General features: G+C 36.2%; 1 protein-coding gene across 1 annotated transcript in view; it reads right to left on the bottom strand.

Moving 5' to 3' along the window:
• LOC111051914 (transmembrane protein KIAA1109) overlaps positions 1–26282 on the bottom strand; it is a 150173-nt gene that overhangs the window by 118767 nt on the left and 5124 nt on the right. Inside the window, 7 exon segments of the mRNA XM_039432017.1 lie at positions 1248–1442; positions 5309–5527; positions 9030–9152; positions 10309–10498; positions 11187–11347; positions 24058–24155; positions 25011–25166. Of these exon segments, the coding sequence (XP_039287951.1) occupies positions 1248–1442; positions 5309–5527; positions 9030–9152; positions 10309–10498; positions 11187–11347; positions 24058–24155; positions 25011–25166 (1142 nt within the window).

Below are 26282 nucleotides of genomic sequence, written 5' to 3'. Positions count from 1 at the left end.
TTTAGCCGAAACATGTCGTGTCAAAATAAATTAAAGGGTACTCAGATTTATATTTTTACTAGCCGTCAGGCTCGCTTCTCTCGCCATATCCGTCTAGCCAAGGGGGCTCCGCCCCCTGGACCCCCGACTGGATCGTCAAAAAATGAGATCAGCGGGCTCGCTTCGCTCGCCTGCATGTAGACCTCAGCGGAACCTCTGTACCGAATTTGAACGTATTATGTCAATTTGATCTCGGAAAACACCTGTTACTATATCGGCGTATCTTTGGCGAACAAAATTCTTCCACCTCAGCTAAAACCTGTGTACTGAATTTTTTTAATATATTTCCACCAATTATTGAAAAAGGTGAGGAAACGCAGAAAAGCTGAGAAAACGCTAATTTTGGGCGTATCTTTGGCGTCATTTCAAATTCCTTCTCACACAACATTATTGCACCCCAGCTGAGCTTCTGTAGTAAATTTGAACATTTTCTGTTCATTTGTTCTCGATAAAGCTGAGAATCCGTTCTTATTGCGCCTCTAAAGGACCAACTGAACACACCTACCAAATTTGAAATGTTATGTCATATTTTTATCATATGTTAGGACGATCCAGTCGGGGGTCCAGACTAAAGGTCTGGCTAAACGGATATGGCGAGCGAAGCGAGCCTGACGGCTAGTAATATAATATTCCCAGGAATAGCTCTGATTGAAGTAGCAGTACCCAATCAATTTTTCCGCGGTAAATCTGGACCTCCTAAACAGGTATTTAGGAGGTATGGATAAATTGGTATTTAAGAGGTCCTGGATAAATGCATTTCAATCTTCAACATGGTGCCAACCTAAAAAAGTCAACTCAACTTAATGCCAAGCTGACAAAATTTTTAATTTAGTTACCAGAACAACTGTTTCGAAGAGGTACTCTCTCTAGATTATAGTTCTATATTAACATTATGGTATGGACATTTCAATTATAATTTTAAGATATTGGAATAAGAAGAATATACATGCTAAAAGACGAACTTTAAACCCTTAAAAACCACCCTTGGAGTTAAAATATCGCCAAAAGATTTCTTAGTGCGCCTCTAAAGGGCCAACTGAACATACCTACCAAATTTGAACGTTTTTGGTCCGGTAGATTTTTAGTTCTGCGAGTGAGTGAGTGAGTGAGTCAGTCAGTCAGTCAGTCAGTGAGTGCCTTTTCGCTTTTATATATAAATATATATATATATATAGATTTATATTTAAATGAATGGAAAATATGTTCACCTGTAATCCAGACAGCATGAGATGTCCCTGTTTCATATGCTTTTCGCGACTGGATCTGTTAGCTTTGTCCGAGCTGAGTAGGAAGGCCGGAGAGAGCAGCAGCTGTAGTTGAGTTTGCTTGTAGCCTTTTTTCATTTCAAAGCCGAATCTGTCCAGCAGTATGATTGGACAGGGCGGGTCATTCTCGTTGCAGTTCTAAAAGAAAACATGATAGAATACATTTTATTATAAATTATAAACAAATATTTCTAATTAAAACTTATCCTTGATAAACAAGGCAATTAACCATCACAATTAATTGGCACAAAGACAAGCATAATGTTGAATAGGCTATAGTGGAGTCCACGGCAGTGGTTGATTAAGACTGTGCAAAGGCTAAAAATAAACTTTCTACTGGTGATATTTTTCAAAGTTTTTAGATTTTTATACTATCAAAATGAAAAAGTTTTCTCATGAAAACATTTTCCCAATCATTACTTTTTAAGATATGAGCCGCTTAAAGTTCAAATTTTTGGGACAGAACATTTCAAATTCGGTAAGAGATAAATCCATGAGATTTACAGGACAGATTCTTCATGGTTTTGTTGATCTAGTAAACCAAAAATTTTCTGAAAAAATCGATTTTTGAAAAGTTATTCAATTTACCAAAAATAACTCAACTATTGGTAATTTTTGGTAAATTGAATAACTTTCTTAAAAACTGATATTTTTAGAAAATTTTTGTTTTACTAGATTAACAATGCAATGAAGAATCTATCCCTTGAATCTCATGGATTCATCTCTTACCGAATTTGAAATGTTCTGTCCCGAAAATTTAAACTTTTTGCGCTCATATCTCAAAAAGTAATGATTGAAAAAAAATGTTTTTTTGAGAAAACTTTTTCATTTTGATAGCTTGATGATATACAAATCGAAATTTTTTTGTAAAATATCACCAGTAGAAAGTTCATTTTTAGCCTTTGCGCAGCCTTAACATTGGTGTTGCTATCTCAGTCCATCATTCGACAAAGCAGATAGCGCTCTCCTTTTTTACCTCTGCAAAATCGACAGTGTCGAACTCCTCCTACATGGCTGGATTCTTAACTTGGGAATAAAGAGTCCCATCATAGAGAAAAAATATAGCAGTAGCTATCTATATATTTATCTATATTTTTGCTTATGATGGAGTTTCTCTATGGAGCCACACAAGGTGGGATTAGCTTTCTAATGCTCATTTGTGCCTAAGGGCCGGTTTCCGAGCTCGGGATTTGGCCAAGTCCTAGACTTAAAACAGCTGGAGTCAGAAAATTAGTTTTCTAAAACGGATCGCAGTCGCAGTTTTTATAACACTAGTCACAGTTTTTATTTTCTCATTTCTATAATTTGAAACGTTTCTCCTCGACGAAATTAAACATTTCTAAATAATTCAAAATAGCTGAAACTTTACACTATTTTTTCTTTATTCTATTTTGTGTTTAATTTTCTAGTTTTTTGAAGTTTAATTCAAACGTAACTTTGACAATGATTGCGACTTCGCCCCGTTTCGGAAAGCCAGCTGTTTATCTAGGACTTGGCCAAATCCCGAGCTCGGAAACCGGCCCTAAGTGTATTCTTTAATTTAATCTATTCAATACAGTTGCTTTTTAGGAAATTATCCCATAGCAGGTTGGCAATATTTACAAAATTCAATAACAAAAGCAAACCAATCATTACAGAAAATATTCATTACATGCTAATCTAGAGAGTTCATGAGAATATTATCTTAAATGAATAATTTCATGGATATTACACTCATTACAATACAATCAAGAGAAAAAAAATCATAGTTCCTCAAATCATTGATTACACTTTTAGACAGTCAAATCCACATTGGTCCATCCTTCTCGTTCAAACAGAATGAGCGAATTTTCGAGCACCGCTCCAATAAAGTCGATAGGTTCCACATATCCCGCGTCGTTAGTGTGGCGTGATTATGCCTAAATGCATTCTGCCGTCCTTTATGAAAGAAAAAACACACATACAATAAGCCAAGGGCTTTTTCTAGTAGTGAAACATTTGCCGAATTTAAAGTGATGACAGTACGTCAAATTTATATAAAGAAACTTCTCTATTATGCATGGATGAGGAAGGATGAATTTACAGTGAATAATAACGTTTCTATGTATAACCTGAGAGTTACATCTCATAACATTTATAATATTAAATATTCAGATTTGACAATAGTGCGAAGACAATTGGGGTATCTTAGGTCAAAAATAATAAATATCATGCCAAATGAATTGTCAGAATATCTTTCTAATAGGGGTAGACAGAGGGTGGAACAGATAAATAAGTGGGTGATACAAAAATTTTTCTTCGACATCAGTCAAATATTATAATTACTAGTAATTATAAAAAAATTCGATTTTTTGTAGCTTTGATTATTAGTAAATAAATTTTTATATTGTCTAAACAGCTGATACTCTCACTCAGCGGTCAGGGTTTTGCCCTTTCTGGGTGGTGCCATGTAATTTTAATTTATTCGTAAAATAGCATAATATTATAATCTAGAATATTTCTTTTGTAAGTTTTTTATTTTCTATTTGTTTTTATGGGCAATAAAGATGTTAAAAAAAATTATCCAACAGAATAGAGTCATTTAGGCTATCTATAAGTCTTTTGTGTGTGTTTGTAATAGTAAAACACTCACTCAACAGTTTTACTTCAGGGGCAAGCTCATTAAACAATTTAATAGACATGCTTCTCCAATTCCTATGAGTACTTGCATACTGGTGAGAATCTTTCTGACATTTAGCCCGCTTCTAGTTGGATAATTATGAATGTCACCAATCACCTATAATCATTCAGTTTTTTTCATGTACATGAAGCACATGAATAAATAAAAAGATGGGAGAGTCAAGACCCATAGTTTACGGAAAAGAGGCCTACACGTTGCTGGAGGTGGTGCCTGACGATTAATTCTAATGACCATCTTCTTGCCCCAGAGCTGAATTTCATTGGAAAAATGGCTACAGACGTGAGCATAAAATACACTTATTCTTCCTGATTCACAATATGAGTGAGTCTACACAGGACAAATAAACCCTTAGGCTGGGCACACACCGATTAGTCAAGACAAGACTAGTCACGTTTAGTCACAATACTTCACAGTTGCTTATGGAGTCAAGTCTAATTGCAATGACTAATCAGTGTGAGTTGCGTCATAAGCAACAATATGAAGTATTGTAACTAAACGTGACTAGTCTTGTCTTGACTAATCGGTGTGTGCCCAGCCTTACTAAGTTCACCAGCTGTGAAAGCAGTGTGCTTTTTCCAATTAAAATTTGAGTGAAGCATGATACCCAAGAATTTCAAGGAGTCTGTGCCAGTGAACCTACTGTTGAAACTTACTATAGGTCACAGGTTTTCAGGAAGTTGAGACAGAAATTGATTGAAGCACACCAATACATTTCATTTTAGACCCATCTATTTTATATTTAGACCCAATAAAAATCACCGACTCCTTCCACTACCTCCGTAAACAAAGCCGTAGTGCATTCGTGTGACGTCATCACAGGTATACAGAGAGTTCCCAGGTATACATAGTTAAAATGAGAGCCTATCCTTTTTAGTCTAGAAAAGAGCGAAGGAGCACTACCTCCTTAAACAAAGCCTTAGTGCATTCTAGTGACGTCAGCACAGGTAGGGCTCCTACACCAATAAAACACTAGCTGATATAGATCAGCTGAAATCAACATATTTTTATTGGTGTAGGAGCCCTACCTGTGCTGACGTCACCAGAATGCACTAAGGCTTTGTTTACGGAGGTAGTGCTCCTTCGCTCTTTTCTAGACTAAAAAGGATAGGCTCTCAATTTAACTATGAATACCTGCGAACTCTCTGTATACCTGTGATGACGTCACACGAATGCACTACGGCTTTGTTTACGGAGGTAGTGGAAGGAGTCGGTGAATTTTTATTGGGTCTATCTATAAAATAGTTATATTGAGAGCATATAAACTCTCAACACACTTCTCTCATAATATGGTAAATTCTCTTTTGGTAAACCGAGGCCTTTAATGGTATTTTTGACACCAACTAACCTTGACCAGATGCGCCTGTATGTCGTGCATGGTGATGGAGACAGTGACCTCTAGCGGCCGAAACAGGCGCGGATCAAAGTCCTTCTTCTTGCCGCCAATCTCCTCCTCACTGGTGCTCACATTGTCACCCCCTCCCACTCCACCTACCCCCGCCCCTTTCGGCACTTCCGGCTTCTCGTTCATGTCGGTAAACACTTGGTCGTCGCCGAATATGTTCTCCTGAAAATGGAAAAATATATTACAATAATATTAAATTTATTGGAAACTTTATCGGTATATTTCATCATTATTGATATTGTATTTGACCGAGCGAAGTGAGGTCTAAGATTCAAGTTGACGGTTTGCATTTCTCTTTATGTTTATATGTTCAAATGATTATATGTTCCGCATTTATGGCGAAACGCAGCAATAGATTTTCATGAAATTTGACAGGTATGGTCCTTTTTAAATTGCGCGTCGACGTATATACAAGGTTTTTGGAAATTTTGAATTTCAAGGATAATATAAAAGGAAAAGGAGCCTCCTTCATACGTCAATATTAGAGTAAAAATCTGGTGTGGCACACTCACACAACTTTCCTTGTCGCTATGAAAATTTATCACCTGACGCTAGTGTTCACGCGCATCTCAAGTCTACTATTCAAAGATTCAAGCCAGCTGGTGACAGGACAATAACGCTGGAGACACACGAAGTCTGTTATCTCTTCATAGTGAATGATTCAATAGAATCAACAGTTGCCAACACAGTTTGCAATTGAAATAATAACATTTTCTCGAATTTCGAGCTCATTTTAAATTTTAGGTGAAAATATTACTGAACAATTGAAGAGATTTTCATGCTCAATCTTTTCCACTTGGATTTTTTTTTGTTTAAATTGTATATGAAGCCTGATAATTGGGAATCTAAAATCAAACTTTGCATAGATGGGGCGGAGCTCCTGAAATTTTTACAGATATGGGACTTGTGGCAGTTGATAGAGCTTATCAATGACTATTCTGGGTATAAATTTGATCAAAATCGTTATTAACGATTAATTGTAGAGAACATTAATTGTAGAGATTTTCATGCTCAATCTTATCCACTTGGATTTTTTTTTGTTTAAATTGTATATGAAGCCTGATAATTGGGAATCTAAAATCAAACTTTGCATAGATGGGGCGGAGCTCCTAGAATTTTTACAGATATGGGACTTGTGGCAGTTGACAGAGCTTATACTGACCTGTTGCCAGTATGTCTTGAAGGAGAATAGCTTTTGATGTTTGCATTTTTGATACACCAACCCCAACAGCCATTATCCGTTTTCACACCGATATCTCGCCGACACGACATACAGACAGGATTTACTCTGATGGACAGTATAAGAGGAGGCTGTGGTTTATAGCTGCGCGAGGTTTACTGTTCACAGAGCTACTAGTCTCATAATAATCAATTCGAATATCCAATGACAACTAAATAGATCTAAGGACATCTGCTACTGCAAATATTGATCGAAGAACTATAAAGTGAGGCCCACTTCATAATGGCAGCATTTTATTAAAACTGGTGTTGCGATCCTTGTCTATCATTCGACAAAACAGATAGCACTATCCTTTTCTACCTCTGCAACATTTCCAGATCGTTTTTCAACAAGGTAGAAATATAATTAATTACAAAATCTCAATCATTGAATCACTAGACAATATAGTCTCTTGGCAAACAAAATACAATATTGTACAAGAATGAACAGTTAATATTTCATCAGATATACCGGTATCAACTATCCTCTATAGAAGGCAGTGGCAAGGCAGAGAATCGTCATTGCTGGTCTCCTATCTTTCTCCACTGCCATTATAAAGTGGACCTCACTATAATATATTTTGTGAGACTAAAGGTATAGTGACAATATATATAGTGAGACTAAGTGGGCCGTCCACTGGAACCGATTTCGTCCGAACTAGCATCGGCCGAAAACTACTGAACGATCCCCCAACAAAGAAAACTATAGATGCTCGTCCATTGCAACAGGTTCATATACGTCCGTGCACGGCAGATCAAGTTTTCGATCCGAATTGAATGGGATTTTCCGGCTCTATCCGTCGAAGTCGAGCTGAGACAACATCATCCTAACCTCAAAATTGTTTCACAGTCTTGTTTGTTTTTTGAACTTGTTCTGTTTTATAAAGTTGTAACTAGACAATGAAAATAACTCAATTTATTCAAAGTGTGGTGTTATTAAGTGCAAATTTTAACTATAATTTGGTATTTTAATCATTCTAAATTCAAAATTTCTAGCTAATATATATTCTTGGACAGAACTTTGAACTTTAAATTTCCTTAGTAAGAACATAACCTATTTTTTCGGACATTTTATTATTTATCAAAATTTGGGAACAGAATAGTTTTGGGCTATGCCTGTTGTTCTATCCCGATCATATTCATATGATTTGTAATTATATCAACGAGTAAATAAATAAATAAAAGTTGATAAGTTTTGTTCAAGAGAATTTTCTATTGTGGGATATGCGAGACAAAAGATATCATCGTCGTGATGTTCAAAGGAATCTGTGGACAAAGATTGCTAAACAAATGGGATCTGAAGATAATATATTATAATAAATAACTAATTAACTAATTTAGTGGATATTTGTTTATTCAGTTTTCAAAATCTCAATATAATCATTGTTTATGAAAAATGTTGGTGGCTATGATTGTAGTTAATTCAATAATTGGCAACCAGCCTACTACTGAACTAGACTGACGTGAACGGTTCCAATGGACGACCATATTCGGTCAAATTACACCCAGCAGATTCGTCCGATCCAACGGCCGAACGGTTCGGTTGAATACGGTAGAAGTGGACGGTTATCCTAAAGGCGAACGCACGTACAGCAACAGACTAACGGATGAAAAGTCAAACGTCTGTGTGCGTTGCCACGGATAGACGTCTCTGCCTACCACAGAGAATCGGCAAGGCTGCCACTTTCATTATAACGTGGACCTCACTATAGCCTAGTTGACCGAGCGAAGTGAAGTCTAAGATTCAAGTCGACGGTTTGGCATTTCTGTTGATGTTTAAATGTTTATATGTTGCGCATTTACGGCGAAACGCGGTAATAGATTTTCATGAAATTTGACAGGTATGTTCCTTTTTAAATTTCGCGTCGACGTATATACAAGATTTTTGGAAATTTTGCATTTCAAGGATAATATAAGAGGAAAAAGGAGCCTCCTTCATACGCCAATATTAGAGTAGAAATCATACTATAGAATTATTCATCATAAATCAGCTGTCTAGTGGACTATAATACTACCCGTTCAAAAACATCGAACATTTTGGAAATGTATATTTCCATGAACGTTAGTAGACAGTTGACTATAATACTACCCGTTCAAAAACATCGAACATTTTGAAAATGTATCTTTCCATCAACGTTGTAGACAGTTGCAGCCAGACCTGATAACAGCGCTCACACTCACATTCCGGGACGACACGTCACGGTACGATAGGACAGAAAGCTCTATGTTTATTAAGGATTTTTTCTTATAAATTTCTTGATAAATTATTTATTAATTTTTGAGAAAACATAGCAGCAGGTCAATGTAACTTACTGAGCGCGACGTCTACTGTTCACAGAACTACTAGTGTAATTCGGGCTTAATTAATGCATACTCTAAAAGACCTCCATTGTGCTTTTTTCCAATATCCTCTTGAAGCCGTTTTAATCATTGCCATTTGTATTACCTTCAGATTGACAAAGCCTCTTATCCAGGAGCCATACAGCAACAGTACTGAAGGACCAATCTCAAGCTCCAGGCTTACTTTGTCCGGAGACATTGTTGAGGGGTCAAACTTTTGTCCTGTCTCCTACAACAACAGAAAATACAAACAAATTTATTTGATATTACTTGAATAATAACTAAAAATTGACAAACTGAAAACTTAACCTATTGAAATATTGAAGAATTTAAAATAGGGCTATAACCATACTCGGTAAATTGAGAAATTGAGATTTTATGACTATTAATTTGTCTATATTGAAATCTTTTTTATTGAACACACTAATTTTTCAAAGTAAGAATAAAGTGATTCATTCAACAAACAAAACTGTAACTGTGATTAGTCAAGCGCCGAGCTTCCAGGACTATCAATGGAAAGTGACTGCTTGAGGCCAGTTCCGCTAACAGAAAATAATAATCTTTCAAGTCACTGTCTTAAAAATAATGATGTCACTTAGAACCAAGTTACTTGGCTTAGAATGTTGACCCCTCATCTTTCATTAGCCTCCTTTTCTAACTTCAATATTGAAACACGAGTCTAAAACTGACCATCATCCACAGAAAAAAACATAAACAAAATGTTATAACAATTCTTAATTTGGGTCATCATTGAAAAATATTGATTCATTTATTGAAGCAAAGTGATTATGATTCAAATACATCCTAAAAGGATACATATGAAAAAGGATATCAATTAAATAAATAGCCTTCATATGAATGACCTTTCTAAGGATATCAGTTGATGATAAAGGATCTGAGAATATGAGTAATATCACAGAGAAAAGATAACATAATAAGATATCCCATGGTATAGGTCGTTCATGTTTCAATTTTTAAGTCGATTTTTTGCTAACTCAAGTCGATTACTGTTGACAACTGTCAAATTATAACTGTTTATATATGTGTAGGTCGTTTATGTTCCAAATTTGAATGTTGACGCAAACCTTCTATTAGCTCAAGCCGATTGCTGTCGACTACTGTCTATTAATACTGTTTTGTTGGGGTGAGAGTGTAAGTATGGCACAGTATGAGAGACAATCAGCGTTACATAGCTTCACAAAAAAGGCCTGCGTGGACTATCGGCTTGAGTTAACAGTGACATTATTGGAACATAAACGCCCTATTCCATGGGATGTCTTTTTATACTTTTTTCTGTATGGTGATATTGCAAATTTCAAAAGATGATACGAGGAAAGCATTAGTATAGATTGAATATTAAAAACTGAATGAAACTAACAACATACCTGTCTCCAGTGATGTATGGCGGGCGACTTTCGACTCCTAGGTATGCGCATGGGCGACAGAAGGATCTCCTCTTTCTCGGGCGTGGTGATGTCGGCCTGGGGCTCGGGTCCAAAGGGGGGCATCGGGTGGTAGATGTAGTTGATGCTCAGGGCAACGATAGGCACCGACCAGCAGTCTAGCCAACCCTCGCTGCAACATACAATTTATCCATCCCAATTAGCACAGTAAAACATATGAAACATAAATTAAACATTTTTAATTTTTATTAAATATAAAAATTTTGAAAATATTTAATTTAATTAACTAAAAATCAATTAATTCTGAATACCGAAGACAGCACAATCATTCGAAACAAAGCAATGTCTTTAGAGCATGTAAGTCTTTATTTAACCTGAGGCCGAACTGCTGGATGGTTACACACAGAATAGTCATTTTTTTAGTCGGGGCGTTTAGAATAAAATACATGGGAGGTTATGGAGCAGCACATACTCTTGTCTGCTATCTACCGACGGCTGTTGTATGACGCAATGATTATAACAGCTGATTTTTATTTCTGTGTGTGGCCAGCTCACAAATCTTCTCCCATAAGGATTACATGTAAACTTTGAAGGACCGTAGGAAAGAGTCCTAAAGTCCGATTATAAATTTGATAGGCCTTAAACCTGGTCCTGAACATAACAAACACAACTAAAAAAATCATCAAATTCGGTGCACACATAAAAAAGTTATTGAATGTCAAAATTTGAGGCTCGATTTTTATTGATATAGATTGTTAAAAAAACGATGCTGGAAAGCAGAGAATCATCAACGCTGATCTTTTATCTTTCTCCACTGCGATCATAACGTGGGCCTCACAATATAGAAGTAGTAATCTCACCTTCTTTGGCAAACATTCCTCCACTTCCTGGCGTTCTCCGATCGCAGATTGATGACTTTGCCATTGCGTCCCAGAACTTTGGCATTTTGATCGAGTGACAACAGGATACTTCGACTAGTGAATACAGACGGTAGGAACAGAGATAGGTCCATTCCTTCTCCCTGAAAAACAAATTATTTAAGATATCAATTTTATTCATCACAGTATATCATACATGTTATATTAGAAACATTAAGAAAGAATCCGAATTTATCGCAAACAATATAGAGTTCACCTACTTTAAATATGAGAATAAATCATAACAATGAATGAAGAGGTCCTTTTCTTCTCCCTGGAAAACATATTATTTAAAACATTTTAAAAAATCCAAATTAATCGCGAAAAATATAAAAAAGAATAGAAGAACAGACTATAAAGTTTACCTACTATAAAGAATTGGGATAAAAATCACAACAATGAATAAAGAGGTCCATTCCTTCTTCCTGAAAATAACTCTTGTCACATTTAAAAAGAATCAGTATTTATTGCAAACCTTTTGAAATGTACCTACTTTAAATGAGGATAACCATAACAATGAATAAACAACAGATGGATAGAGATGATCAGAATAGATAGATGGATATCTTTCTTGAACCATGAGAATATCTTTCTTAGATATAGATAGATATCTTTCATAAACCATATTATAGTTGCATAAGATCAAGCCAAAAAATCTGGTGTGGCGCACTCAAACAACATTCCTTGCCGTTATGAAAATTGATCACCTGACGCTAGTGTTCCCGCGCATCTCAAGTATACTATTCAAAGATTTGAGCCAGCTGGTGACAGGACAATAACGCTGGTTACACACGAGATCTGCTATCTCCTCATAGTGAATGATTTAATAGAATCAACAGTTGCCAACAGTTTGCAATTTAAAAATCAAATAATTTGATTTTTGATAATTTGATTTGGTCTCAAATTTCAAGCTTATTTCCAAATTTTAGATGAAAATGTTACTGAACATTACTTGTAGAGATTTTCATGCTCAATCTTTTCCACTCGAAATTTTCCATTTAAATCATATGTGAGACCTGATAATTGGAAATCTAAAATCAAACATTGCATAGATGGGGTGGAGCTCCTGGAATTTTCACATATATGTGACTTATGTCAGTTGATAGAGCTTGTCAATGACTATTCTAGGTATAAATTTGATCATAATCGTTGGAGCCGTTTTTGAGAAAATCGCGAAAAACCCTGTTTTTGATAACATATTCGCAATTTTATCCGCCATCTTGAATTGCATTAAATCGAAATTGTTCGGGTCGGATCCTTATATTGTATGGACCTTACGTTTCAAATTTCAAGTCATTCCGTTAATTGGGAGATGAATCGTGTACACAGACACTCATACACTCATACACACACACACACACACACACACACACACACACACACACACACACACACACACACACACACACACACACACAAAATTTGATAGCTGTGAACTTTATTATTATATGATGAAATTTATTATAAATTTCATCATTTAAATAAATTTCATCATATAATAACAAATTTAGGACAGAGAGTAATAAATAAATAATAACTAATAAGTAGTAATAATAAGTAAATAATAACAAAGGACAGAGAGTTGAGAGTGTGGAAGATTTTAGCTATCTGGGTAGCATGTTGGACAGAGAGGGCAGAAACGACAAGGAAGTAATAAACAGAGTACGGAAGGGAGCCCAATTTTACCAACAAGTAAGGACACTTCTGTGGAATAAGGAAATACCACTCAAGACCAAACAAACTCTTTACAGTAGCTACTATGTGCCGATTGCCAGCTACAGCTTGGAGGCCTGTACCACAAACAGGAGAGAGGAGAGCAGGCTGCAGGCGGGGGAGATGAAGTTCTTGCGGACATGCGTGCAGAAAACGAGGAGAGATAGAGTGAGGAACGACGAAATGAGGAAGGAGGTGGAGCAGAGGGAGACCCTATTGACCCACATTTCAAATGCAAGGCTGAGGTGGTACGGACATGTGGAAAGAATGGAGAATACTAGAACGGCGAAGGTGTGGCTACACGGAGAGGTGGAGGGAAGACGACCTAGAGGAAGACCACGAAGAAGATGGCGAGACCAGGTTAGGCGTGAGATCCAAGAGAGAGGACTGGACTGGAGGTTATCCGCCATCTTGAATTGCATTAGATCGAAATTGTTCGTGTCGGATCCTTATATTGTATGGACCTTACGTTTCAAATTTCAAGTCATTCCGTTAATTGGGAGATGAGATATAGTGTACACAGACGCACATACACTCATACACACACACACACACACACATACACACACACACACCACACACACACACACACACACACCACACACACACACCACCACACACACACACACACACCACACACACACACACACACACACACACACACCACACACACACAACACACCACACACACACACACCACACACACACACCACACCACACACACACCACCACACACACACACACACACACACACACACACACACACACACACAACACACACACACACAACACACACACACCACACACACACACACACACACACAACACACACCACACACACCACACACCACACACCACACACACACCACACACACACACACACACACACACACACACACACAACACACACACACACACACACACACACCACACACACACACACACACACACACACACACCACACACACACAACACACACACACACACACACACACACACACACACACCACACACACACACCACACACACACACACACACCACACAACACACACACCACACACACACACACACACACACACACACACACAACACACACAACACACACACACACACACACACACACACACACACAACACACCACACACACAACACACACACACACACACAACACACACAACACACACACACACATACAGGCCAATACCCAAAATCCACTTTTTGGACTCAGGGGACCTTGAATCGTATTTAGAAATTGGGGTACCTTAATTTTTTCGGAAAGCAATACTTTCCTTACCTATGGTAATAGGGCAAGGAAAGTAAAAATTAGACACACACACACAATAGAGTCCAAGTTAATAAATTAGTGAATGATAGTATGCTTATATGGTTTGAGAAGTGGTGGAGCATTGCAGGTCTATGCCGATTCTCTGCGTTACTACAGCCGTCTTTAGTAGATAACATTCCCTGTATATCCTCTTTACACTCTATATCATAGCCACCTATAATACAAGGCCTACGATATTGCAACGTCGCAGTGTAGGCCTAGAATCTAATACATGATTGGTGAAATAGATTTTAAAAAATACCACCTGGGGCCTATTTCACAAAGGTACAAGTATTGTTACCAACCGTGGTTACGGACAAGTACTTGTAGTTACAAGTTTACAAGTACTCACGTTTCACAAAAATTTATGATCTACAAGTTTACAATTAAATAAATTTCATCATATAATAATAAATTTCACAGCTATCAAATATATATATATATATATATATGTAATTGATAGAAAACAGGAATTAGAAATCAAAAAATCTACAATCCCTTTCTCCAATTTGAGTCTAATTCTTTTTTGATTTCTAATTTTAAATCTCCTGTTTTCTATCAATTCATTAGCTACACCTTTCCTTATTCATAACTCACTCAAATCTTAAATATCCCGTCTGTAACCGCCACCTAAATACCCCATAATGTCTCCTGAATCTGTACCCTTTTTCTCTCCATCCGTCTGCACCGCGTAATCTGTGGTTTCTGCTGCTACAATATTGAGGTTCCGTGCGTACTCTGTGGTCACACAACCGTTGGATTCAAAACTGCAGTCTTCTCGGTTGAGAAAGGAGACACAGTCTCCGAAAATTTCCCCTATTTCTAATTGACAGAATCCAAGGGCAGGGCAGTGGACTGTGGATTATAGTTGGTATAAATACCTACAAATAAATCTTTGAATTCTGTACATAAAAATACTGATAGCTTGAAGAGTGGTAAGTACGCCATAAAAGACTAAATGAATCAACAATATAAGATTTAATAATAATAAGATGATAATAGTAGGCAGATGGCCACATACAAAAACAATTGTGTCAAATTTCTTGGGATCAATAAAATAATGATAGGCAGGTGGCCACATACAAACATTGAATCAAATATCTTGAGATCAATAAAATAATAATAGGCAGAGGGCCACATACAAAAACAATTGTAAGTAGGTTAAGTCTTTGAATCTTTAAATAATAATAGGCAGATGGCCACATACAAAAACAATTGTGTCAAATTTCTTGGGATCAATAAAATAATGATAGGCAGGTGGCCACATACAAACAAACAATTAGTCAAATCTTGGGAAAATTACAACATGTGAATTAATGTAGAGAACTACAAAATTTAAAAGAAATTAGGTCAATGACATTAATGACAATTGAAGTATGACAATAAATACAAAGGTAGTAATAATGATACCTGAAATGAATATAAGTTGAGGGCAATAATGAAAGTTATTACTAAGGTACAATAATAATGATTAAAAAATGACAATAAGCTGTAAAAAATGCTCAGCAAATAACATACATAAAAAATATATGTGGCATAGGCCTTCAGTGCTGAAATGTCAAGATAGACTTCGACCAAACAATTAATAGGCGTCACTGGCCTTAGAATAACACTTAAAAGCTAAGGGTAGCTAATAAATATAATGAAGATTATCCAGGTAAATATAGGCGACATGGGCCTTCAATGAATTGAATGTCAAGACAGACATCAATTAGAACGAGTAATAGGCGACAGTGGCCTTCAATGAATCACTTGTAAAGCCAAGGGTAGCTGTCAAATCCAATAAACAAATAGTTACTACTATTGAATACAATTATAAGGCGTCAGTGGCCTCAGAAAATCACTTGTGAAGCCAAGGGTAGCTGTTAAATACAAAGAATAATTGCTACAATTGAATACAATTATATAGGCGTCAGTGGCCTCAGAAAATCACTTGTGAAGTCAAGGGTAACTGTCAAATACAATGAATTAATAGGCGTCGGTGCCTTAGTGAATTGCATGTCAAGATAGACATTAATCAAATAATAAGTAGGCGTCAGTGGCCTCAGTGAATTGAATGTCAAGATAGACATTATAAAATAATAAGTAGGCGTCAGTGGCCTCAATGAGTTGAATGTCAAGATAGACATTAATAAAATATAAGTAGGCGTCAGTGGCCTCAATGAGTTGAATGTCAAGATAGACATTATAAAATAATAAGTAGGGTCAGTGGCCTCAATGAGTGAATGTCAAGATAGACATTAATAAAATAATAAGTAGGCGTCAGTGGCCTCAATGAATCACTTGTAAAGCCAAGGGTAGCTGTCAAATCCAATGAATTAATAGGCGTCGGTAGCCTTAGTGAATTGAATGTCAAGATAGACATTAATAAAACAATAATGATGCATACGTAAATGAAAATTGAAAAGAGCGATTTACATAACCTGAATAAAATTTTGAAGAGGAGATGCGGCCAGGCAGACAGGCAACGACTCCGCAATACCAACAGGAACAGGACATCAGCAAGCGATGAAGTGATCAGGCCATGCGATGACAAGCATGGAAACGTCCACTACAGCAGGCAAATCCCCAATGGAAAAGTAGGCTGGAGCGAGTAGAATTCCAAACGATAATCCGATCTTCAAATTGTGGAATTTTTGGATTGATTTCAAACAGTAGAGATGATACACTTGAAAGTTTGAGGTTCACGAGGTGAAGCCAATTGTAGAAAAATGGCAACTGAAGCTTACACGAGGTTGTAAATTTAGACAAAGTTATCCAATTTTAACAGAGTAACTGAGTGAAGAACTCGATGAATAATTGAATCACACTGAAGAAAGAACAAACGAATTAATTTGAAGAATAATTCACACTTTAAAAAGGTTCTGTAGATCAAATAAATAGCGTTGAAACGCCACACGAGGTTGCAATTTTAGACAAAGTTATCCAATTTTAACAGAGTAACTGAGTGAAGAACTCGATGAATAATTGAATCACACTGAAGAATAGAACAAACGAATTAATTTGAAGAATAATTCACACTTTAAAAAGGTTCTGTAGATCAATTTAAGTCGATTTTTTGCTAACTCAAGTCGATTACTGTTGACAACTGTCAAATTATAACTGTTTATATATGTGTAGGTCGTTTATGTTCCAAATTTGAATGTTGACGCAAACCTTCTATTAGCTCAAGCCGATTGCTGTCGACTACTGTCTATTAATACTGTTTTGTTGGGGTGAGAGTGTAAGTATGGCACAGTATGAGAGACAATCAGCGTTACATAGCTTCACAAAAAAGGCCTGCGTGGACTATCGGCTTGAGTTAACAGTGACATTATTGGAACATAAACGCCCTATTCCATGGGATATCTTTTTATACTTTTTTTCTGTATGGTGATATTGCAAATTTCAAAATATGATACGAGGAAAGCATTAGTATAGATTGAATATTAAAAACTGAATGAAACTAACAACATACCTGTCTCCAGTGATGTATGGCGGGCGACTTTCGACTCCTTGGTATGCGCATGGGCGACAGAAGGATCTCCTCTTTCTCGGGCGTGGTGATGTCGGCCTGGGGCTCGGGTCCAAAGGGGGGCATCGGGTGGTAGATGTAGTTGATGCTCAGGGCAACGATAGGCACCGACCAGCAGTCTAGCCAACCCTCGCTGCAACATACAATTTATCCATCCCAATCAGCACAGTAAAACATATGAAACATAAATTAAACATTTTTAATTTTTATTAAATATAGAAAATTTGAAAATATTTAATTTAATTAACTAAAAATCAATTAATTCTGAATACCGAAGACAGCACAATCATTCGAAACAAAGCAATGTCTTTAGAGCATGTAGGTCTTTATTTAACCTGAGGCCGAACTGCTGGATGGTTACACACAGAATAGTCATTTTTTTAGTCGTGGCGTTTAGAATAAAATACATGGGAGGTTATGGAGCAGCACATACTCTTGTCTGCTATCTACCGACGGCTGTTGTATGACGCAATGATTATAACAGCTGATTTTTATTTCTGTGTGTGGCCAGTTCACAAATCTTCTCCCATAAGGATTACATGTAAACTTTGAAGGACCATAGGAAAGAGTCCTAAAGTCCGATTATAAATTTGATAGGCCTTAAAACTGGTCCTGAACATAACAAACACAACTAAAAAAATCATCAAATTCGGTGCACACAAAAAAGTTATTGAATGTCAAAATTTTTATTGATATAGATTGTTGAAAAAACGATGCTGGAAAGCAGAGAATCATCAACGCTGATATTTTATCTTTCTCCACTGCGATCGTAACGTAGGCCTCACAATAAAGAAGTAGTAATCTCACCTTCTTTGGCAAACATTCCTCCACTTCCTGGCGTTCTCCGATCGCAGATTGATGACTTTGCCATTGCGTCCCAGAACTTTGGCATTTTGATCGAGTGACAACAGGATACTTCGACTAGTGAATACAGACGGTAGGAACAGAGATAGGTCCATTCCTTCTCCTGAAAAACAAATTATTTAAGATATTAATTTTATTCATCACAGTATATCATACATGTTATATTAGAAACATTAAGAAAGAATCCGAATTAATTTGAAGAATAATTCACACTTTAAAAACGTTTTGTAAGTCCGATGAATTCAGATGAAAGGTTTAGACCGAAGGCGTAAATGCACCATCGACTATCCACCATTGAAGAAAACACGGAGACGCTGCAAGCCTGCAAGCTACAATGAAAAAGGCAAGCTGCCGGATGTGTTAGAAACATAGGCAAAGCGCTCGCAACCGAATGGTGAAAAAGTAACAAATATCTAAAAGGTAAGATGCCTAAAGACAAGATTAAATTCTAAAAAATCGAATAGCACAAATATTAAAATTGCAATGGCAAAAAATCCGACGAAAAAGGTACGAATAGAAGTATAGAAAACCAGCTGACTAGAGAGTGGCAAAGAACCGCGACTGAGACGTCACTGGTCAGCGCAGACGCACGAAAGACACAGCGCGCAGACAGACAGACATGATGACGACATGATGTCTACGTAGTAGCGGAACAAATAACAAGTGAAACCGTTCCATAGATGCTTTGTCAGATTTTACACTAATGTAAGTTTTTTAAGAGTATTTTCGATCTATTTATATCGTGTCTCCTGTTTTTAATTTATATTACAAACTTTAAAGTGTCTTCTGTTCTGTTATATATAATATATATATATATATATATATATATATATATATATATATATAATATATATATATATATAGTATATGTACTATACAGGGTGTTTCAGAAGTAGTGTCGATAATTTTAGGGTATTGTACCTGGATGCTAGGAGACTACAAATGTCATATTTGAAGTGTCCAAAACTCAGCGGTTATCCTTATAGCTGCCATTTTTTTTTTTCACTTAAAAATTTTTATCTCAAGAACGAAATGTTGTATTGATCTGAATTTGGCATGAATATTTATGCTATAAAGACTCAACTATAAAGAATAAAAAAAATTTTTTCGTTGAAATTTTTCAAAATGGCGGCCATTTTAAATTTTTGATGGCGAATATCTCGAAAACCGTCCATTTTACAGAAAATTTACAAGAGACAAAAAAGTTAGCAAATTTTTTCACGATTCCAATGATACCTAATTTATTAAGATTGGTCGAAGAATAACAGAGAAATTAATTTTTTTCGTACTGCATGCATGACCACTTTTCACCATTTAAAGATCAATATTAATTTTTTTTATAATTTCATGAAAACCGTTCTTATTACAGAAATATACAAGAATAACTTTCCTCCAAATTTTATTTTACATTGAAAAATATTAATTTCACTCAAATCGGTTCACTGATACTAATGCAGCAATTGCTCAAAATGCCGTCCTTCAACTTGATTACACAGTCTGCACCTTTCAATCATGGACCGTCGAACTGCTATAAAAGCATTTTCATCATCTTGAATGGCACCTGCTGCAGCAACCACTCTTGCCACAAGGTCTTCTTCGTTTTCTACTGGCGTGCTGTAAACAAGGTCTTTCATATGGCCCAGAAAAAAAATTTAAAGGGTTGAGGTCAGGTGAACGTGCGGGCCACGGTACTGGTCCACCCCGCCCAATCCACCGCTGACGATAGGTCATGTTCAGAAAGTCCGTAACAACATTTCCGAAATGAGCAGGGGCACCATCATGTTGAAACCAAATATTATATCTGTTTGCAAGAGGCACATCTTCCAAAAGTTCTGGTAGTATGTCTCTTAAAAAAGTAATGTACGTGGGAGAATTCAGACGATTAGGAAGAATGTATGGTCCAATCACGCGATTACCTAAGATACCCGTCCAAACATTCAGCGAAAATCTATGCTGATAACCACGCACTTTGACCTCATGAGGATTGTCTAAGGCCCAGACGTGACTGTTGCGAGAGTTGAAGATTCCTTCTCTTGTAAAGCTGGACTCATCGGTAAATAACACATTTTCTAGAAAATTTGGTTGGATAATGTCTTGCTGAAGAAACCAACGGGCACAGTTTACTCTTGGCTCATAGTCGCGTTCAACCAATGAGTGAACTTTTTGAAAGCGGAAGGGGTGAAGTCTTTCCTTGTTTAGTACACGCCACACAGAAGAAGCACTTGAATTGATTTGCTTTGCAACTGCTCTCGTACTCGTTCTAGGATTGAAATCGAATTCTGCAATACTTCCTCTTCAAAAGCAACATTTCGAACTGCTCGAGGCCTACCAGCAATTACCCTGTTCCGTTCAAATGAACCAACTTCTCTCAGCGATTGTGAGTTCTTGTGAACACCTTGTCGGAAGGGAGACGGCGGTTTGGAAATGCAGCTGCATACATTCTTCTTGCTTCGGTCGCATTGCCAAGAGCTGCTCCATACATGAAGTGAATATCGTGTACTCCAGCGAACTAAATTCCATTACAATAATTAAATATTTGTGTAGAAGCAACGTAAGAAATATTGAAACTGGAAATTTAAGATAGAAATAAGACCTAGGAAACGTGAGACTAAGAAATAGGAAGCACTACATCTGGTTCTTTACTTTTAATGAAACAACAATACTTTTACAAGACAAACATTATCATCTGAAAACCATTGTAAAATCATCTGTTTGCCCATATGGAGCCATACCGAGTTTCAAAGCTTCATCTTAAATACATCTGGAATTAAAAAATTAATATTGATCTTTAAATGGTGAAAAGTGGTCATGCATGCAGTACGAAAAAAATTAATTTCTCTGTTATTCTTCGACCAATCTTAATAAATTAGGTATCATTGGAATCGTGAAAAAATTTGCTAACTTTTTTCTCTCTTGTAATTTTCTGTAAAATGGACGGTTTTCGAGATATTCGCCATCAAAAATTTAAAATGGCCGCCATTTTGAAAAATTTCAACGAAAAATTTTTTTTTATTTTTTATAGTTGAGTCTTCATAGCATAAATAAATAATAACTAATAAGTAGTAATAATAAGTAAATAATAACAAAGGACAGAGAGTTGAGAGTGTGGAAGATTTTAGCTATCTGGGTAGCATGTTGGACAGAGAGGGCAGAAACGACAAGGAAGTAATAAACAGAGTACGGAAGGGAGCCCAATTTTACCAACAAGTAAGGACACTTCTGTGGAATAAGGAAATACCACTCAAGACCAAACAAACTCTTTACAGTAGCTACTATGTGCCGATTGCCAGCTACAGCTTGGAGGCCTGTACCACAAACAGGAGAGAGGAGAGCAGGCTGCAGGCGGGGGAGATGAAGTTCTTGCGGACATGCGTGCAGAAAACGAGGAGAGATAGAGTGAGGAACGACGAAATGAGGAAGGAGGTGGAGCAGAGGGAGACCCTATTGACCCACATTTCAAATGCAAGGCTGAGGTGGTACGGACATGTGGAAAGAATGGAGAATACTAGAACGGCGAAGGTGTGGCTACACGGAGAGGTGGAGGGAAGACGACCTAGAGGAAGACCACGAAGAAGATGGCGAGACCAGGTTAGGCGTGAGATCCAAGAGAGAGGACTGGACTGGAGGAGGTTGGGGGAGGAGAGGAGCTACTTGGACAGACAGACATGGCGAGGCATCGTAAACCGCACCCGAGCAACTGGAGACGGAGATCGATAATGATGATGAATAATAAATTTCACAGCTATCAAATATATATATATATATATATATATATATATATATATTAAATGTTCAATAAAAATGAAAAATAAATTCCATTCAAGTTCAATTCTACAATTCCTTTCTCCAATTTTAGTCTAATTCTTTTTTGATTTCAAATTTTAAATCTCCTCTTTTCTATCAATTCATTAGCTTCACCTTTCATTATTCATAACTCACTCAAATCTTAAATATCCCGTTTGTAACCGCCACCTAAATACCCCATAATGTCTCCTGAATCTGTACCCTTTTTCTCTCCATCCGTCTGCACCGCGTAATCTGTGGTTTCTGCTGCTACAATTGAGGTTCCGTGCGTACTCTGTGGTCACACAACCGTTGGATTCAAAACTGCAGTCTTCTCTGTTGAGAAAGGAGACACAGTCTCCGAAAATTTCCCCCATTTCAAATGTAAGTTTTTAAGTGTTTTCAATCTATTTATATCGTGTTTCCTGTTTTAATTTATATTACAAACTTTAAAGTGTCTTCTGTTATGTGCTATATAATTATATAGTATATGTACTATATATAATATATACTATATATACTGTGTATATATACTATAGTACACATAACCTATGAGGTAATACATTAATAACTATTTTGGAAATTTATTGAATTCAATTTCCTAATGCATATATTTCCAAAATAATGAATTATAGAGGGAAAAAATAATGAATAATTATAAATAATGAATAATTCCAAAATAATGAATTATAGAGGAATATAGGGCATTTTTGATTATTAGAAATATTTAAAATCATTTTAATGATCACTTGTAAATCCTTTACATAGCTTTCCACTTCGGTAGAAATTTCATAGTTACAAACAAGTAATTTCGACAAAAATTGTTGGCTACAATGAAAATCTTTGTGAAACACTTGTTCGTAACAAGCAAATCACTTGTAAACTTGTAGAAATTCATTGTAACTACAAGTTTACAATTCTGCTTTTGTGAAACGCTTGTAATCAGCTGTTCTCCAAAACCATGGTTGGCAACAACACTTGTAACCTACTTGTACCTTTGTGAAACAGGCCCCTGATCTATTTCACCAATCATGTATTCGATTCTAGGCCTACGCTGCGACGTTGCAATATCGTAGGTCGGGGCCTTGTATTAGAGGTGGCTATGTCTGTATTCTCCAAAAAAAATGTTGCAGAGCTAGAAAAGGATAGAGCTATCTGCTTTGTCTAAAGACAGACACAAGGACAGCAACACCATGATCACATTGGATGCAAGTATGTACAAGTTCACGCGTGGTCAGCACATGACCAAGCGCGCAGATGAAAAATAAAATCTGTAAAGAGCGATTGGAAGGAACACTCACAGTGAACGCGTGCACTTGCTGGTGGCGTTCAGTGTGAGCAGGTACATGCAAGTCACAAAATGTTTCAATCGCTCTTTACAGATTTTGTTTCTCGGCTCTTGCATGATCTGACGAGCACTTGCAGATACGTACATGCAAGTGATCATACCCTTGATCAGGAGATTAAAAGGAAAAGCTTGAAGCTTTCCTCAGGTGAAACTACATAACGTGGATCTCATTATAAGAACGATTAGCAAATTTATCAAAAGAGAAAAACAGTATTTCTACAAAGTTTTGAGAGCAAAAAACGTGTCTAAATTGACGCAAATAATAACCTGTATCCAGAATTTCAATGGTAACGTAGCAGGTAGGAAATCCGTGAACGGCAGTTCAAATGTTAATTCAAACAGCTCACCGCAGAAGGCCAGACACACTAAAAATGAAAAATTATAACGTCAAAACATGTATCAGAAATATATCAAGCAACAAAAACACAAAATCTAACATAATATTTTGTACTTGAATATGAGACACAAGCAAATAAATGATTTGCTGTTATCATCAGTCAGGGCAAGATCATATTAAGCGTATTTTCAGGTGTTTTCAGATTTCGGTTTTAGAGTCGGCAGGACAGGAAGCTCTCCGATTGGCTGATTGGGTTGGCGCCGGAAAAACCCGCCTATTATGGTCTCGTCCTTATTGTTTGACTCAAGAAGTACAATTGAAAAAACAGTTTTATTTTGTCACATCCACATTTATGATTCCACAATATCAATTCTCATTCAACAAATTTATTAAGTAGTAGTAGTAGTAGTAGTAAAAAATAATTCATTTTTTTATTTATTATTGGTGATTAGAATAAAATAAAGACTTGAAAATTAAATGCTGTACATGATTTAGAATTTTTTAGAACTACATTGATGATAATATAATCTTTGATCTTGTGTATATTTTTCTAATAAACCGGTCCCAAGTTTATATTATCTTCAATAGTTATTGAGATATTTTCAAAAAATGACAAAATTCAGTACATTTTAAGGAATATCTTTCTGGTGGCACCAATATAATCTAAAATGAGCAAATCTTATCTAAAATTTGATTTGGAGTCCGCTCTTGAGATCATATCTTCGATTGTTGATGAAATATTTCAACAAATGTGCACAATAATTCAGAACATTTCATGGAATATCCCATAAATTATTGTATTAGTTTTCATGTTTGATATTTCTATTACTTAATATAATAATAAATTGTGATGTGTCTATCACATTCCGTTTTAAATACTCACTATTCTCTTGGTTTTGTGAAGAGCAATCGACCCAGTTGTACTCATTGCAAGGCATTATGAACTCAAACTCTTTCATCAGCAGTGTGAGTTTCCACGTGTAGGGAATGAAGTGCAGCAGATCTGGACGAGCTTTGGTCGCCCAGTCGTTGACCATATCTGAAAATAATCAAATAAAAACTTTCATTTTATATTAAAAGTACAGATAAACAGTTATTTGATATTTTTCAATTAATTCAACAGCAAAACAACGATCATTCAAAAGGTTCGATTAGACGATCAACACGGGGTGACGAGAAATTATTGCAATCTTGGTTTGGTACTGATACACAATGTACCGTATTTCATCTAACCCTTAAGTATAAATATCGGGGACCGAGCTTCGCTCTAAAGTACAAAAGCATAAAAAATTTATCACGAAAGAAGAAATTATAATAACATTCATACAGAAATGTTCTATCTAATCACAGTAAATTGAGATTTATTCCCAGAGGAATGCAAAAATTTCCCTCACAAAGGCCCAGTTGCACAAAAGTCGGTTAAATTTTAATCCTGATTAACTTCACGTGAACCAAATCAGAGAAGACCATTTCAAAAAGATGGATCTACTGGAACTAATCAGGATTGAAAATAACCCGGCTTTTTTTGCAACCGGCACTAAGTACCTGATTGAATGATTACAAAAGTTCAACAGCTGAGTAGTCATAATTTTGACAGTCCCACACACATGAACTTGCTCACTCACTTCCATCATAAACAGACGACGAAATGATTATTATCAGCTGTTTCTCCAAGGATGAATAATAATTATCCTTTTAATGTCCTTCAGGGAGTTTTCCCAGGGATGAGACCTAGTGCAATCGAACCTTTATATTATAAACCTACTATGTTCTGAATTTTGTGAGTATCGTTAGAGCCGTTTTCGAGATCCTGTGAAATACAAACATATAAACATCTAAGCATCTAAACATCCAAACATCTAAACATATGAACATATAAACAGAAGTTGCTCGTTTAATAGTATAGGATGAATGAATTTGTAAACTGTATTATATCCAAATGTAAACTGTTTCAACTATGAAACTTACGACAGAGGTTGTATTATAATTATAAATTGTTTCACTGTTTGACAATGCTTATTGCTTTTTTGTAAAGTTTTACGGCAAATAAAATTCTTTATTCTTGATTCTTGAAGGCCAATAAGCACAATCTCAGTTTAAACTGAGATAAATCAGCTGTTCGTTTAAACCCTGAATGTAACAAATTATAATAAAT

This window comes from Nilaparvata lugens, chromosome 7 (assembly GCF_014356525.2).
Source record: "Nilaparvata lugens isolate BPH chromosome 7, ASM1435652v1, whole genome shotgun sequence".
Classification (NCBI taxonomy): Eukaryota; Metazoa; Arthropoda; class Insecta; order Hemiptera; family Delphacidae; genus Nilaparvata; species Nilaparvata lugens.
This window is presented reverse-complemented; position numbering and strand designations above follow the sequence as displayed.